This window comes from Hemicordylus capensis, chromosome 5 (assembly GCF_027244095.1).
Source record: "Hemicordylus capensis ecotype Gifberg chromosome 5, rHemCap1.1.pri, whole genome shotgun sequence".
NCBI lineage: Eukaryota > Metazoa > Chordata > Lepidosauria > Squamata > Cordylidae > Hemicordylus > Hemicordylus capensis.
In genome coordinates this window covers 117,474,722-117,491,881 of record NC_069661.1, presented here as the reverse complement: position 1 = coordinate 117,491,881, position 17,160 = coordinate 117,474,722, and the positions used below count along the sequence as shown (strand labels likewise).

Here is a 17,160-nt window from a genome sequence, read left to right as displayed (position 1 = left end):
TGCCTGCTAACCGCCCGCCCAGCCCTGAACAGAACTGCCTCTAAATCTAAAATCTTTTGGTTGCTTTGAACTGAAACCAAACCCCTAAACACAAGCAGTACCAACAGGTTCAAAATAAGTAGCTCAGTAATTAGACCAGGCAGGCAATTTTCAGCTATTGCTGAACTACAACTCCCATCATCCCCAGCCTGTGGCTGAGGATGGTGGGAGTTTTAGTTTAACAACACCTGCTGAGCCAAAGTTCCCTATCCCTGCATTAGACATTAAAAACTGTTATGATTTTCCTCAGGTTAAATACTTCCTATTGTATTTATTTTATAGAGCTGAAAGGAAACAAAAAAAGTTCCATGTTCTGCATGAAATTTAGAATAATGAAATACAATTGAGATACTGGCTCCAACGTGTGAATCAATTAAATGATTTTTTAAGAGTCCGTTAAGTGAAACTGAAATTGTTATTGTTATTTTACATTTATATCCCGCTCTTCCTCCAAGGAGCCCAGAGCAATGTACTCCATACTTGAGTTTCTCTTTCACAACAACCCTGTGAAGTAGGTTAGGCCGAGAGAGAAGTGACTGGCCCAGAGTCACCCAGCTAGTATCATGGCTGAATGGGGATCTGAACTCGGGTCTCCCCGGTCCTAGACCAGCACTCTAACCTGTTCTTATTTATTTATTATTTTATGACGCTATGCACAATGTCTGTCTTAACAGTCAGGCCAATGCAGTGATGTTTTTGGTTTTCCTTATTCCTTTTGTCTTCTCTCTCTCACGCCATTATGTCTTAGTCTACCAAAAAACTCAGAAGGTTAATGGGGCACATACTAACAAATTCTTGCTATTGCCAAACTCCTTTTAGAGAAAGTAACATTTTTTAATCTTGCCTTCTTGACTTTCACTTCAGAGCGACAAATGTCCTTTTTCTCTTTTCTTGAGGTATTCTAAGGATATCTTGGTTAGCTGAATGGTGATGACTAATTCAGCCTATTTTCTCCCAGTCAGTACAGATTGGCTTCTTACCTTGGGGCAGGATGGGTGTCCAAGGCTTGTACTGATGGATAGCACACTCGGACACAGCCAGGATTCTGATCTAAACTTGTAGATTTTGTAATCTGAGGTGGATTTCTCTTCGGCCTCAAGTCACCACTCAGAAAGCTTTTTGCGTAGGAGGCTAAATTTGGAACACTGACAATGCGGCTGGGCGCTTCGTCTATTTTCTTCTTCTGCTTTATAAGAACAGAAATATATATATACATATATATAATGAGCTTAAATGTCGCTGGATATTCTCAACATTGGTTTGCTGTGCTGTCTCCCCAAATCTAACTTCAGTGCTCAGAATGCAATACCATTAAAGGTACATCACATATGCCAGTAATATTTACAACAGTCTGAAAAGGTAGGTTTTATCTCCATATTATGGATGGGAAGGGGGTGGGGGGGTCTTTCCTTCAGATTACTTTGTGTATTTTTGGTTGCAATGCAATTTGACCTGGGGAATTCTGAACTCACAGTATTAAGTATGTTGTATTATTTAAACAGAGATATTCACATTGCTATGATGAACCGCTTATAAAGAATATGCTAAATAGATCGGATGAGTATTATGTTTCTATCCTTCTGGCAGACCAGCATGCACCAACCATAGCTGGAGTAGCAAGATTTTGTGTTGGAGAATGCAAAATGACACGGGAGTTGGTTGGCAATTAATAAATGAGATTCCTGGATATACGTTGTGATCCCCCCCCCTCCAGCTCTGTTTCGATTTTGATCTTGAACTGCTGGTGGTGGTTGACTGTAAAAGTTTCATTCTTTATATTGACTGACATACTGAGGAAAATTACTCAAAGTAGTCCTACTGAAATTCAAAGGGCAAGTTAAAATTTTAACTTGTCCTTTTAATTTCAATGGGACTACTTTGAATAGTTTTCCTCACTATATAGCCACAGACATTAATATGCTATTTTTCAGCTCAAAGAGTACATACAATAATAAAGTAAACGATAAATATAAAGCCGACAAAAAGGATTTGAAAATTCAGCAGCAGAATCAGCCCAAAGAGCCAAATGGCAAACTACTCAAGTGGAGCCAATCACCCGGCTTCAAAGCCTTTCAGAACAAGACAGTCTTCTTCACCATCTTCCTAGCAGGGTAGGGCCTTCTGGGGAAGAGAATTCCAGAGCCCATGTGCTGCAACTGAGAAAGCCCCATCCTGCAGACTCCGCAGTCATGCTTTAGGCAGCAAAGGGACATGGAGCAGACCCTCTCTTGAAAATGTCAGTGGGCAGAGGATCCTTACGAGAAAGGTTCTGTATGTGAGTACAAGCCTCCCAAAATGCACTGCAGAGTCCCACCCAGGGGCGTAGCTATAATTGAGCGAAAGGGTTCAAAGAACACGGGCCCCCAGCTCCTGAGGGCCCTCCAGATCCATCCCTCTCTATTTTCTTCATTATCTCCCTCACTCTGGGGGGCCGCCAGAGAGAGGGATGAACACGGGCCCCCTCTCCCCTAGCAACTCCCCTGGTCCCACCCCAGTACGTCACTCATGATTACAGCATTCATCTGAAGAGGGGAACGCTGAAAGCATGATGGCAGGCATTTCTGTGATCAGCAAGCTCGGAAGACAGGTTTTAAATCATCTGGTTAAGCTGTTTGTATTACCTTTGCGATAGGAGTCAAACACGTGGAAGGATTTGTATTAAAAGAAAAGGATCGGTTGCGACGAGGCTCTGTACCAGGCATAAGTGCATGCTGAAGTTTTCTTCCATCCTGTAAAGATGATTATATGTCACTATCTTGAGTTTTATTTTAGAGCAGTTAAAAGCAAAACCTTGAAGACGTTTCAGAGCTGAGAAGTGAACACAGTCTGAAAGTATTAGTTCTGAACAACAATGGGACTGATTGATAATGGAATATAGAGCTAGAACAAAGCTAATAAAAATTAAAGGGCACAATTTCTCTCCCTCCCCTGGGCCCATGGGATGCCTTAGGCATAGGGCTCGATGGAGTCCTGCTACTTCCCTCCTCCCTGGTTACTTTGGGCATGAGTAACTCATCTGCCATGACTGGATGGGTATGGTGCCCACTGGTCTTTTGTAGTATGTAATAGTCAGTGCATAGTGCTGAGAAGAGGAAATGGCTCTGCTCCCCATAGAGGCTGTGCCTGAAATAAATATAATATGTAAAGAAAAAGAAAAAAACTACTTTATCTGAGATATCTTTCCAAAATGCTTTGTTTTTGTGCACTGTTAAACATCAACACACTCAGTCTGATCAGCTGGGTTGTGAACCAGCCAAAATATAAATGCTTTAAGTCCCCTTGAACTTAATGTGAAAGATTTAAGAAAGTGTGTAAGACTTCTGTGGAAATCGTGGGGACTTAAAATTGAGTTTATTTTTGGCTTGACCATGCCTATTATTTTTCTTCTAGTGTCTGTGGCTGGAATACCACACAAAGATATGTCAGCCCAATAACTTTGTGGGCATGCAAACTGCACCACAAGTGATGTTACACAAGAGTAAGCCCATTATTTTTTATGGGCTTACTCACATGCCATTTGCATGATGTTTGCATATATATAGCTTGCACAATTTGCACAACCTGTGTGCATACAACATTAATGGACTGACTTACTCTTGCACAGTATGTTAGCCAGTATCTAGAATGAAATTCTGAAATGAAAATTCTGTAAAAGTTATGTAAATAGATTTATTTTTAGTTTTCAAATACATTGAGAAGTGTTCGGTTTGTTTAGCATGCTCAAATAATGCTAAAAATTTAGGATTATTGCATAATAGGATGACACTTCAGTAACGGAGTGCTTTCATTGCTTTGAGAAGCTGTTATAGAAAGTAATGTAGAATTTATTCATCTCTCTCTCTCTAGATCTTTTATAGCTGATACATAGCAGACATTACTAATATTTACTAGAGAAAATCTCACCATTAATTCCTTGATCATCTCATCCTTTTCATTTAATTTATCTTGAAGGCAGCCTGTAAGATGCACATCTTCCAACCCGGGCTCCCTCTTTCTCGGTTTATCATCTAATTCTTTAACTCTGTGTCAATTACAGAATCAAAGAATAAAGATTCCCAAACACATGTTTTCAGTTTTAAAGCAGTTGTAGTGGTTAGTAGCATCTTGTCAACCACAAAATCTTGGAAGCACAGTTCTAGTTCAAACCTCTCATTTCAGTCTACCTTAACTAGGACAGTCTAGAATTTTATACCCAAGAGCCTCATTCAGATATTACCACTTCCTTCAAAACTACTCACAGTTACAGTACCAAAAGCTGGTAGGAAATCCTGCCTTGGTGCTGTCATTCATCCCCCTTCTCCAGCTGCTCAGGGTTACAGCAGTTGTTGTCTGAAGAAGGACCTGCTGTAACCGTGAGAGAAGGTGCTTCTGTGATTAGCAGCTTGGCAGCATCTATCTTCATGGTTATAGCTGGTCCCTCCTCAGAGGACCACTGCTGTAACTGTGAATGGCTGGAGAAAGAGGGTGAGTGACAGCACCAGGGCAAGACTTCCCACCCAGTTTCAGCACTGTAACTTGAGCAGTTTGGGGGGATGTTTGAATGGACTTGTGCATCCAGCCAGTGCAATTCTGCATCCAGCCAATAGAATACTTTAAAGTCTCACATGTTCAAATATCTCCTATTTAAATAAACAGGACTTAAATGGAATCACCTTGGCTAGATTGTGCCCTAAAACCCAAATTCTGCAACTACAAAGGAAAAGGCAGATTACAGTATGATCTGATGCATGTTTACTCAGAAGTCCCACCGTGCTCAATAGAATTTACTCCCACAACTATCACATAGGAAGCTGCTATGTACTGAGTCAGACCATTGGTCCATCTAGCTCAATACTGTCTACCCAGACTGGCAGCGGCTTCTCCAAGGTTGCAGGCAGAGTCTCTCTCAGCCCTGTCTTGGAGATGCCAGGGAGGGAACTTGGAACCTCAGATGCTCTTCCCATAGCGGCCTCATCCCCTAAGGGGATTTTCTTGCAGTGCTCACATGTAATCTCCCATTCAAATGCAACCAGGGCAGGCCCTGCTTAGCTAAGGTGACAAGTCATGCTTGCTACCACATGACCAGCTCTCCTCTCCACTGTCCATAGGACTGCAGGCTTGTATCATTAAGAACACACAGAGGCTCAATTCAGTTATAATGATAAACCAGGCGTGCATCTTGGGCTCACACACTCATTGCTTATTTCTCCCCTTCCTTCACACAAAAGAGAAGATTAGAAATCCCTGCTTCTAGTTAGCAGAAAGCCATAGACTGATGCTGCAGGATAAAGGTGGAAAGAGTGGGTTGCCATGAACTCACCGCTTTGTCATATAAATATTTTGTATTAACAACAAGCAGAAGCTTGTAATCTCCTCCCCTCATGTGCAAAGGAAGATGGATGGGAGAAAGGGAATACATGAGCCCAAAACTTGCACTTGCTCATGCTCATAATGGCAAACTACTGTTTGCTGTTATATCTGTATTAAGCCTTAATTTTATATTCATAGGCATTAAGAATGCCCTGCTAACTTGGCAAAGAGGCACCTTTTAACATGGCGATTCTCTTTATTTAGCAGGGAGAGAGTAACTGGCCCTATCCACCCCCAGCACAGTACTTCCAGTGAGGGTATGTTGCTGGTGTCTATCTGATGTTGCTTTTTAGATTGTGAGCCCTCTGGGAGCAGGGATCCATCTTATTTATTTATTATTTTTCTGTGTAAACGGCCCTGAGCCATTTTTGGAAGGGCGGTATAGAAATCGGACTACTACTACTACTACTACTACTACTACTACTAATCATCATCATCATCATCATCATAATATAATTAATTAATCTTGTTCAAAGTCCGGCCATTTGAAAAATTAGTTTCCTAAATGCAGAATTTTGGACTGGGTTGAATAATGGCTGGTTTGATGGGACACCAAGCAGTAGAGAGGGATACAGAATTTATGCTGTAAGGGCAAGTATGGGAAGGTGGAGAGCAAAGAGACCACTCCCAGCTCCCTCTAATGCTATAATATATAGTAGACTCCAGCCCTATTCAGACATTATGTCTAACTTATACAATGAATGTACAATGTACACAAGTACAGATCTGTACACAGGTACAGTTATTTGCATGTTATGTTAAACACAGGTCCCTAACTGTACCATCCATTTGAGGCGCCAGTATCAGGTTCACTTTTAAAATGAACACAGGCACAGTTATTCACACAAACACACATATCTATACACTTGTACAACATGTCTGAATAGGGCTACTGTCTTAGAGACATCTCCATCCTTACTGTCTCAAGCTATGTAACCTAGAAATCTGATCAAAAACAGGACGTCTTGTTGGTCAAATAGAATAAAGTTCACGGGGGGGGGGCAGTACAATAGTGTTTTGTTTTTTAAAAGAACAAACCAACAAGTATAATGGCCTAGTGCAGATGTTTACTCAATTAAGAGATCAATAACTCTCCTCTCTCCCCATTGTCTCTCTCCTATGCCCCCCTCGAATTCCCTCCTCCTTTCCTCTTCTCAGTGTTTAACACAAGATATCATTGTGTCTGCACTGAGCATAATGCTAATCACTTGCACACCTCCCAGTTAGAGGTGTGAAGGCCTGGAGAGAAAGGGGGGAAAACAAAACAAAACAGTTTTCCCCCACTTTTTCCCCAGGAAAAAAAGGAGCGAGGATAAAACCCTGTCCCCACCCCGCCCTCCCAGGCCTTTACATCTCTACTCCTAGTGTTGGAACATTCCCAATATCTTAACCATGATTAGGAGATTGTGAAGTATTAATGTCTTTGCTGGTCCAATGTAGTGCTTGAATTATTAGGTTACACACATATATACATACTCATTTTCCAGAGAGACAATCTTTGCATGGAGAAGAGCTTGTGAGTTACTGAAATCAGACACCATATTTTGAATTTCCTTGTGATAATCTTGTTTTAAGATGTCCAGTTCTTTTTTATGCTTGACTTTAAGTTCTTCTTCCAATAACCTTGGTGGCAATATGAAAATATACCAAATTCAAAATTTTAAACAAGATATATACTGTTTAGGACATGCTCTAGTGGTTGGCAAAGGTAATACATTTCAGCACACTTCCATGCATCAATGAGATTTCGTGGAATACTAACTATGGCCTTACTACAGAGTGCTGGCAACCTATGGTCAGAAAAAAAAAAACAGTTCTTCATTTGGAGAAGGAAGGAGAATGGAGCATGAGGTTTTTTTGGTAAATGGAGGTATATTTTTCCATTACTGCTATAATTTGGGCTGTGGATGATCTAAACAAAGAAAACTGTCAAGACTGAGGGCAGCTTTAAATGTGATGATGTTGCAAAAGGAATAAGAAGCACGTTCGCTTCATAATTCCTGTTCCTCCATATTTCATTCTCATTTGAAATACAAGATTGTAATTTTTTCCTCCCAGGAGATGCACAAGCTGTTTCTGCACTGGGGCTTGTGAATCTCCCTAGTGGGGAGGAGCATGTGTTCTATTTTCAGCAAAAACGAACAGCCACGGAGCAGGAAGTATGAGGTGCTCTGCTCTCCTCTGCTCCATCATCACATCTGCTCCAAGAGTAAAAACTGACTATATCTAATACATGGACCTTTTGATTTTATTTACATCTTCAATTGAGGGCGATATCCTGAACTTCTTGATAGTAAATACAATTTGATCTTTATACCACCCTGATAAGCAATTAGTTTTACTGGAGGACCACACTGAGGAGGTTGTAGTGACATGGGTGGTGGGTTAGGTCTCACATCATCTCCAGAAGGGGATTCCTGACCATGCCAAAGGCCAGATGCTCTTCTCCTCAAACTTTCTTACCTCCAGGATAACTGGGAGTAGGGTGGTGGATACTTCTACCCATACTTAGGGGGCCAGATGTGGCTGTGGGCCAGCCAGTTGCTGTTTCCCCTGCGCTACAAGAGAGGGACAAAATCAGTGGTGTACCTTCTGTGTTGGTTCACCCTCTCTTGAAGCTGTGCAGATGTTTGCTTCTGTAGCTCTCCTTCTACACTCAGCAGATCCATTGTGTCTTTTAGAAGGGAATTTTCCTTCTTGAGCCCTGAAATTTCATTCTGACATTTCTCCATTTCATCTTTAAGAGATTTGATCTGATTCTGGTAACTTCCTTCCTATGAAAGAGAGCAAATGCTGAAATTCATTGAAACTGGGAACTGTGCATTATGGATTGGGATGATGACATTCCATATAGTAAATACCAACAAAGAAAGAGACCTAATTTGGAGGCAGGGGGACGATGTGTGCTTCTGAATGGCAGAACAGATCTACAGAATATTATTGTTCATTCAGAAGCACATGGAAACTGTTTTAAGTGCTCTCTTGGAAGAGTGTGTGTGTTTACATTGTCAAGTATTATCAGGCTGAATATCTATCATGATTTCATAGCAGTGCAGAAAATGATGTTTGTGAAAACAGGTTCCAGCTTTATGAGAACCTCAGCTTTCATTTTACAAAAACGCAAATTTCCAGCCCTTACAGTTGCAAAGATGTGCTTCAAACTGTGCAGGCAATAACCGGTGAAATATCAGAAGCTGAAAGCCAGCTGGAAAAGATTTCTAATGATCAGAGGCTGGAACTCCAGTGCTCAAATATCCCATGATGAGCTTCTTGGCCCTCCCAGGACTAGCACAAGCAGCATGAATTATGCAAAATGGTAAGAAAACATTATACAAATGGAGAGGTTGTGCAAATGTGCTTCATTTGCATAATTTATATTGGCTGCAGATTTCTGCTCTTGATGCAGTATTTGGGTGGCCTTGGTGTAAAACATTTTCCCTTCAAGTGCAGCCGGATCAGGATAGGCTTATGAACATATTAAAATAATTGAAGTGCACACTGGTGAACTTAACTGAGACATTTTAAAAAGCCTTCTAGTCCTAAAAAGCAATAAATGCTGTTAAAATCTAAAGCCAGATCTGTGCCATCTCGTAGGAAGATGCTTGCCTGTTGCTTCTTTATACTCATCAGATTATTCAGTTCCACCTGGAGTTGCTCATTTTCTTCTTTGTGAGTTATGCAAGATGCCCGTTGCTCAGACAACTCCACTCTCAGAGACTCTAGAAACAATGACAGACTCTCAGGATGTGAAGCAATGCAGGCAAATTGTTTTCGAATAAAGAAAATGCGTTTAGGTGAAACAGTTAAACACATTCAAATCAATCTTTAAACGGGCAGCAAGCAAGCAGAACAAGCGGCTATACACACATCTATATATGTGCAGACAACAAATCCTGGTACTGATGCAACTAGTGAACACAGGTGGTGTTGAACACATCTATATATGTGCAGACACCACATCCTGGTACTGATGCAACTAGTGAACACAGGTGGTGTTGAACACATCTATATATATGCAGACACCACATCCTGGTACTGATGCAACTAGTGAACACAGGTGGTGTTGAACACATCTATATATGTGCAGACACCACATCCTGGTACTGATGCAACTAGTGAACACAGGTGGTGTTGAACATCACTGTCTCCATCAAAAAGGATGCATTCCAGCAGTTCCAGTGGAGCCTCGATGCATGTTTGCCTCTACAGTGGCTCACAAAAGCTTGCTTCATGATTTGCTGAAACAAGACAACATATTGGCAAACATTTGTGGGATTGATGTTTGAAATAAAAGCTGCCATTTTGAAAGTGTGAGGTTTTCTATAGAAGAGCAGTGCCTCCTGCGGCCAGGGAGCAATTTGCTGTGAGAAGGTGATCAAACAACCTTTCCAAAGTGTTTGCCAAATGGAGTGGGTGGCGGGGTTGGGGTGTGGTGGCGGCATTTGTATCATACTGCAAACCAATTCCTTTAAAGTGTCACATGCAATAAAGCGCTGAGCTATGCTGCTCTTCCTCAGTCTGGGGAATGTGTTGCTGGTCAGAACCAGTGGGTTATGTCTCTGCACTTGAACATAGGCATTTCCAGACTGCCCTCTGCCCCCTGTTCCAGGTTCTTGCCACTCTGTGGATCTGGCCACCTAAGTAAAGGGATCAAATTGAAGTTCTCAGAATCTGAAATGGAAATTATGGATCCTGACACACAAATATTTTAGACAAAGATCTGTCCAGCAGTTATTTGCAAGATCAGGCATGATAGTGTGGTCTTGACTGATCCTCAGCTTCAAAGGAAAACACAAGCCCTAACAAACTTTATTATGGCTGTGTAGATAGTTTTTGTAAAGACGTCACTGCCCTGACTCAACAGAAACTGAGCTAAGCTAATGCAACAACTAGACTAATGTATTAGAATTCGTAGGGCTCCAGAGTCCCCTCAGGTGGTATGGTCTGCCACTGCCTGTGATATGCAGAGTGCTCCATTCTCCCCCTGCCCCCCAGCTCAAGTCTCTCCCCCCCCCCAGGATGTTTCTGTTGGCACCACGTACCCTCCCCGCCATCGTGGCATGCTGGCACCACCCCTGCTGCTTTGCCTTTTCCTACTCCTGCCTTTCCAACATGCAGAAGGAAAGAGCAGAAGGAAGTGTGGAAGCCCACCAGTCTACGCTTCTTCTCCACAAGGGTTCAGGGGGAAGAGCAGCAGCGGCAGCTGGTGTGTCGCCAGCAGATAAGAGGGGGTGGAAACAACAAGCAGGCATAGGCAGCGGGCAGGCAAAGGGCGCGTGGCACTCCTGTCCGAGGCAGTTGCCTCATCACACCTCATGAGTGGGTGAGCCCTCAGAATTCTGATTACTACTACTACAGATATTTATATAATGCTCTTCAACCAAAGTTCTCAAAGTGGTTTATATAGGAAAAATAAATAATACATAAATGAGATGGTCCCCTGTCCCCAAAGGGCTCACAGTCTAAAAAGAAACATAAGGCAGATACCAGCAACAGCCACTGGAGAGATGCTTTGCTGGGGCTGGATAGGGCCAGTTGCTCTCTGCATGCTAAATATAAGAGAGTCACCAGTTTAAAAGGTGTCTCTCTACTCAGTAGAGCAGCTGGCTGAAGAGCAGCTGGATAACAACGGGGACAGGGAAACAGTGGAGTGAAACTGGTACATGGTTTGCAGATTTCCTAATCATTGCCAAACAGTAACATGGCACGGTTTATTGTACCTATCAACTGAGACTGCTGCTTCTGTATCTTCCCAAGTTCACTCTGTAACTCTTCTCTTGCCTTCTCTCCCAAGGCCTGTATTTCCAGACTGTGTGTCTGTTGCTGGACCTTGAAGCTGTCCTTATATTCCTTCTTCCAGTGCTCTTCTGCCTTCTACAGCCAAAGAGAAACGTGCATTCAGACTTTTATGGTCGTTTTAAGGCTAGGACAAATCAAGGCCATTAGTAGGTGGCTCTCCTTCCTCACCCAAAGTGGTAGTTCATGTAAGTCTTCAATATCTTCATTATAAACAGCCCTGAGCCATTTTTGGAAGAGTGGTATAGAAATTGAATTAATAAAATAATAATTCTTATTCTTATTCTTATTTTACTCTAGGCCTGCAGTCAAAGATCTGACCGAGTACCTGAACTTTGGCCTTCCTCTTCACTGCAGCTCTGGAGTGGTCCTCTCACTTCATCTTAGGTTTTCCTTTACCTCTGAAGTTTCTACCCTGGCCTGGATTTCTCTCCCCCTGGATGGCTCCCACTTCCAACAGCCCTTTCTTGGACCCCCAGCCACAGGTGCTTCTCTCCTCCTTTCCGAGGCCCTGGCTTTTTCTACCCCTGCCTCCTGAGCCCTTCTGCCTATGCTGTCCTACTCTAAGCCCTGAGCAGCTCAGCCAAGGGCTGCCAGAGATGCTTCTGCCTGTTCGGAACATTAAGCTAGCTTAGCAAATCACTGACTGCTAGAGGCTTCATCACTCCCCCGCTCCTGAAATCCCTTGGCACATTACAATATTGACTATTATTATTAATAATACAGCAGATTTACAAGGAAGAAAACAAAATAAAACACTGAAAATAAAACTCTAAACAGCAATTAAATTGAGGTAATGTTTCCTGAACTTCTTATGAGAGGATTTAATAGATTCTCTGTATTCACTCAATATTGTTATATTTGTTTAAAACATTTCTAAAAGCCAAACTTTAGCAAAACACAAACTGTGAGGTCAGTTTAATTTTTCACTGCTATTTCCCCATCACCATTTCCCCCTTTGGAGAAGCCGCTGCCAGTCTGTGTAGACAATACTGAGCTAGATAGACCAATGGTCTGACTCAATATATGGCAGCTTCCTATGTATCACTGATTCTATATTTAGACCATATTCTGCCATTTTTAACTCTGCCTATCATTGATCTAATGCCCTGTTATCCTCAGAAGTCTTGCCCAAGCATGGATTTTTAAAGCTTTTTCATATATTAATCAAACACTTTTCCTGAGTTACCCCAATCTGTTCCTGATGTTTTAGCATATCAGTTGTCGATTTCTACCTACTGATAAGTTGCATTATGGTCTTCAAGTCACTTTGAATCAGCCAAATGCTATGTGATGCCATTGATTGAAGTCACTAAATTGTTGATGGGAAAGTTGCCCTGGGGAGGGAGCATGCAACTCTACAATCCATTCCCATTGTCTTAAGAGCTCAGATCCAACAGCTCAAGTCAAACATGCCAAACTATGGTTTGTGTCAACCAGTCAACATGGATGCTCACATCATGGTTTGAGCTTCCAGCTTGTTGTATAACAGGCAAACCATGGTTTAGAGCTGTTTCTCTGCTTTGATTTTCTCTTTGGTCAGCACCAGTCTCACACATTCACTTCCATCTCTGTTGTAAAGCAGCTTCCTGAGGTGGAGCAAGAGCCATAACTGTGATTAACCACAGTCAGTACAAACTGGTTTACAAACCAGCTTCAAAGCATGGTTTAATGTTCTGTTTTGGCTCCAACCATGATTTGTGAGCTGATCGATATAGGATCAGCCATTAAAACAAATCATATTTTGGTTCTACAAACCACATCTGCACTGGCTGGTTAGAAGAAACTGGCTTGCAAGGAAAATGGAAAATCAATAAACCTTCCATTAGTCCATATCTCTCAGATCTAAATTGTTTAACAAATAATACATGCTTTATGTCTTTCTCTATTCCATATCACAGTTCTTTAGTGGCAGACAAATGTCACATCTCCTCCCGGCTTCAGGGCATAGGATGTATGTGTGCCTTTGAAGCTCAAATGGTTAAGCCTAGATTCAAAAACTAATTCAGCCTTGTAAGTACAAATCTAACCTTGAGCTCTTGAGTTTTGCTTTTCTCCAGAAGATTTATGGCTTTCTGGTGAGACGCCTCCAGTTGTGCTTTAATAGCTTGACTTTCTTTAATGGTGTCCTGAAGATCTTGCAAAAGCTTCTCTCTCTCTTTACTAGATTGTAGAGTCTGTTCTTTGAGGGCTTCTCTGAAAGCATTTGCTTGCTGATCCAAAGTTTGCTTCAGCTGTGTGACCTTCAGCCATAATAGAGTTCAACACAGTCATTAACCATGTATTTCAGCTGATTCAAAATGCATGATATCTTGTGATTTTTGACCATTTTTCTTTGACAAGCTGGACTCATTTATTTCTGCTAAACATTTCATCACTGGGTCATTAAAAAGCACAGCACCAACAAGGTCAGAAGCCCGCTTAAGTCAGAGAACCTTAAAGGTGCTTGAAGCCCATTGAAATCAATAGGAGTCAATCAATCAATTATGTATTTCAGATTATACTCTATCTGTACTGTTGTTGCTCGTCTTTGACCAAAATAAAGCTATTGATTGATGTATTTCAGTCCCAATAATTGCAATGGAAGTGAAGTATGCTTAACTTTCTCGAAACTGTTCTCAATAAAACTGGTGGATGTTAGTGATGACTCCTGCTCTGATTTTTCACTCCACTCCTCTTGAGCCAAGTTGAAAGCATGAGAAGCATTAGAGTACAAGGCATCAGGGGTCTAGATATAGGGAGCCAAAGTAGTGGAATCCATACATCCTTAGCAGATGAGGGACTACTCCCCTACTCTCTGCTGTCTTCCAGTAACCACAGTGGACAGTATTGCAGCTGCCTACCAGCAGACACAAAGGGCCAATAGTCCTACAAAGCTGCAGTAATCCCTCATCTGCTTCACTCTGAAGCTCTTCTCATGATCAGTGAGAAGACCTTCTAGCGGGTCTGTGGGGAGAGCGGGCTTAGCCCATTCTCCCCACAGACGAGCAGCCTCCAAGCCCTGGGCGGTCGGATTGGCTGCCCACATGACTGCCAGCTCATGGAGCCAGTGGAGGCTGTGGGGATCGGGGGCCGTGTGGCCCCCAGAAGTTCCAGGATGCCCCATGCAAGCGCATGGGGCATTCTGGAGAGACCCCCAAGGCTGGTTGCAGCCTCCCGGTAGGGGGTCTACTTGTGTGTCACTGTGTGCTGTGGCGGCACACGAGCAAAAAAAATGAGGTTAACAGCTCGCTCTAGTAACCTCATTTAAGGGGAGGGGGAATTAGGCGGGCTAGCCGCCTTGGAACCACCAGGCTCACCCACTTTCTACTGATCGTGGGAATAGCTTCTCTGTATGACAGACGAAGCAAATGACTGTGTAACTTTAAAAAGCTGATTTCAGCTTTTCATGACGTAATGGGATCTGGGGACAGATCCAAATATATTACTTTAGACATTACTTTAGGTTTTCAGTCAGTAAATAGCAGCTTAATTGGGGCCAATTAGGTTGTATGGATTGGGACAAACATATGGGAGAAAGGGAGTTTATGCTGCTGTTCCAGTTCCAGATTGTCTTCCTCCACTGCTGCAGGTTTTTGCCCTAGAAATAAAGCTCTTATTCTCGTTTGACCTGTATACATCCGCTATGAAATGGCTGATCTTTACGTTATTTCTATTCACCGACTGTAGTCCTCTGAGTAAAGCAGGACAAGCTGTTCATAACATTTAAAGTCTCTGTTTTTACAGAGACTTCAAATCTGCATGTTTGAAGTTCTATTATAGGAGAATCTGGTGCTGCCTTAAGACTTGGGGCACTAAACTGTAAGAGAAGAGGACTTTTCTGCAAAGTCCTCTGTTCAAATAATGTTTAACCATGAAAGTAAGTTATCATGAAAGTGTCCCTCCATCAGCAAATGAGGGGTTGCTCCAGAGGCCTCTTCTTGGGCAACCTCTCATAACTTAATGGGGGAAGTGGTGGTTCCAGCCAGAATCCGATCTATTACTGATCACACTAAGGAGCTCAGGGTAATATAAGTGGACAAGACCCATTTTATCTGCATGCTATGAGGTAAATTAAGCTGAAATATTATGAACTAATCAGTGAGGCCTTTACAAAGGGAAGTAAAAGAACAATTTGACATTCATAGGATTTCAACTTCAAACATGATTAATTTTATTGAACAATTACCATTTTTTCTAAATAATGCATTTTTGAAAACCATTCCCCCAGCATATTCTGGTGTAAAAAGTAAATCATTCAGCTAATTTCAGTGGCTGGGTTGTGTATGCAAAATTTGATATCTGTAGGTAATTGAGGCGTATGACCTTTTTCACACAAACACATCCACCAACAAATTCTTCAAACTATATAATAGATGACCAACTTAAGAAGGCTATTCACACATTCATGCAAAACCGGGCTAAGGGAGCCCAACCTGGTTTTGCATGCACATGTGAACCTCTGGGGTCGGGCCTGATCTCAGCGGCACCACAGCAGCAAACCCACCTATGGAGCCACCCATCAAAACAGTTAGGAGAGCAAGTGCAATCTTTTTTTTTATTGTGTGTCAGTCGTGGCTACAAGCAGCCGTCTCTGGCAGGCTTGTGGAGTGGAGGGGGGATCCCCATAATGCACTGTACACTCACACAATGCATTACTGGAGCTCGGGGGGGGGTGATGTGGGGCAGCACTTCCTGGCACCCCAACCCTCAGAGCTACCGGCAGCAGTTGGTGCTCGTCTGGGTGTGCAATCCGACCACCCAGGGACCACGGAATGATCGTTTGCAGGGTGGTAAGCCCATTTGGGCTTCCTCTCTGCAAAACGGGTAGCCCTTTCTTAGAGCATGTGAGAAAAGGCTCAGGGTCAATCAGCTTCATGACTGAATTGATATTTGAACAAAGCTCTCTCCAGAGCCCTTCATTTTGGGGGGCCAGACTCTCCCTGGCCAATTTTCTGGATGCATGTCTGTGATGATGTCATGGCTGCGAAGTGGTGCAGGGGGAGAGAAGTCTGGCTCCCATGCCTGAGGAGTTAAGTCATCATTGCTCTTCAGAGTATGTATGAAACTGACTTTTCTGTTCAAAGGAATGCATTTGGGTGAGCCAGCGTGGTGTAGTGTTTAGAGTGCTGGACTAGGACCAGTTCAAATCCCCATTCAGCCTTGATACTTGCTGGGTGACTCTGGGCCAGTCACTTCTCTCTCAGCCTAACCTACTTCACAGGGTTGTTGTGAGGAGAAACTCAAGTATGTATTACACCGCTCTGGGCTCCTTGGAGGAAGAGCGGGATATAAATGTAAAAATAAATAAAATAAATTTGTTGTGAAATATCAATACAGAATTTGCCACTGTACTTGAGCTTGCAATTCTGTCTTTTGGTAGTACCATTCCTCTTGCAAAGCTTGTATTTCCTTAGTTTTCTCCTTCTGGAAACTTGCAAGCATCTGCCTATCTTCTTTTTTTAGTGCATCTCCAGAGTCCAGCCTTGAAGAAATAGCATAGTTAAAAAAAAATAACACTAGTATCTTTGGACATAATTATTACTAGAAATGTCAAACACAAGATTGCTGCCTCTCAAAGACCTTTGGGGGGGGGCGGGGGGAGACAATGGCACTGCCGGTACCTTGCTTTCTCTTCCTTTCTGAAAGCCAGGGGTGCTGTTTGCTGCTCTCTGCATTTTGCTTTCTCTTTATGATGTCTGGAAATGTCTTTCTGTTGCACTTGTTGCAAGGACTAAGGGGAAAGCGCAAAGAGAAAGCTTCAGTTAAGAAACAATTACAGTTCATTCATAGAAAGTTTTCTCTCTAAATTCTTTTGATGCAGAGTAATAAGTTCTCTTCCCCACTCTCTCCCTGCACTGCGTTTTCACAATTTTCTTTCTGGGAATGGAGACAATTATTCGCATCTCAAAACTCAAATTAAAAAACAGGAACTCCTAGGCTGGCCTTGTGTGAGGTGGATACCTGGCTCAAAGCAACCAACATGTGGATGAGTAA

The 17,160-nt window shown here is 42.5% G+C and overlaps 1 protein-coding gene and 1 long non-coding RNA gene across 4 annotated transcripts in view; one reads left to right on the top strand and one right to left on the bottom strand.

Moving 5' to 3' along the window:
• FAM184B (family with sequence similarity 184 member B) overlaps positions 1-17,160 on the bottom strand; it is a 79,486-nt gene that overhangs the window by 4,637 nt on the left and 57,689 nt on the right. Inside the window, exons 8-17 of one of the 3 annotated variants that reach the window (XM_053254935.1) lie at positions 16,788-16,897; positions 16,519-16,648; positions 13,215-13,427; positions 11,109-11,262; positions 8,995-9,107; positions 7,978-8,162; positions 6,865-7,011; positions 3,943-4,060; positions 2,661-2,768; positions 1,020-1,225 (exon numbers count right to left, since the gene is read on the bottom strand). In XM_053254935.1, the coding sequence (XP_053110910.1) occupies positions 1,020-1,225; positions 2,661-2,768; positions 3,943-4,060; positions 6,865-7,011; positions 7,978-8,162; positions 8,995-9,107; positions 11,109-11,262; positions 13,215-13,427; positions 16,519-16,648; positions 16,788-16,897 (1,484 nt within the window). The remainder of the gene's footprint in view (positions 1-1,019; positions 1,226-2,660; positions 2,769-3,942; positions 4,061-6,864; positions 7,012-7,977; positions 8,163-8,994; positions 9,108-11,108; positions 11,263-13,214; positions 13,428-16,518; positions 16,649-16,787; positions 16,898-17,160) is intronic. The other 2 variants (XM_053254936.1, XM_053254937.1) reach the window with 2 other exon arrangements.
• On the top strand, positions 11,254-13,744 carry LOC128326972 (uncharacterized). The gene is made up of 2 exons (XR_008308372.1): positions 11,254-11,372; positions 11,485-13,744. It is a non-coding gene; the product is annotated as an uncharacterized LOC128326972 (long non-coding RNA).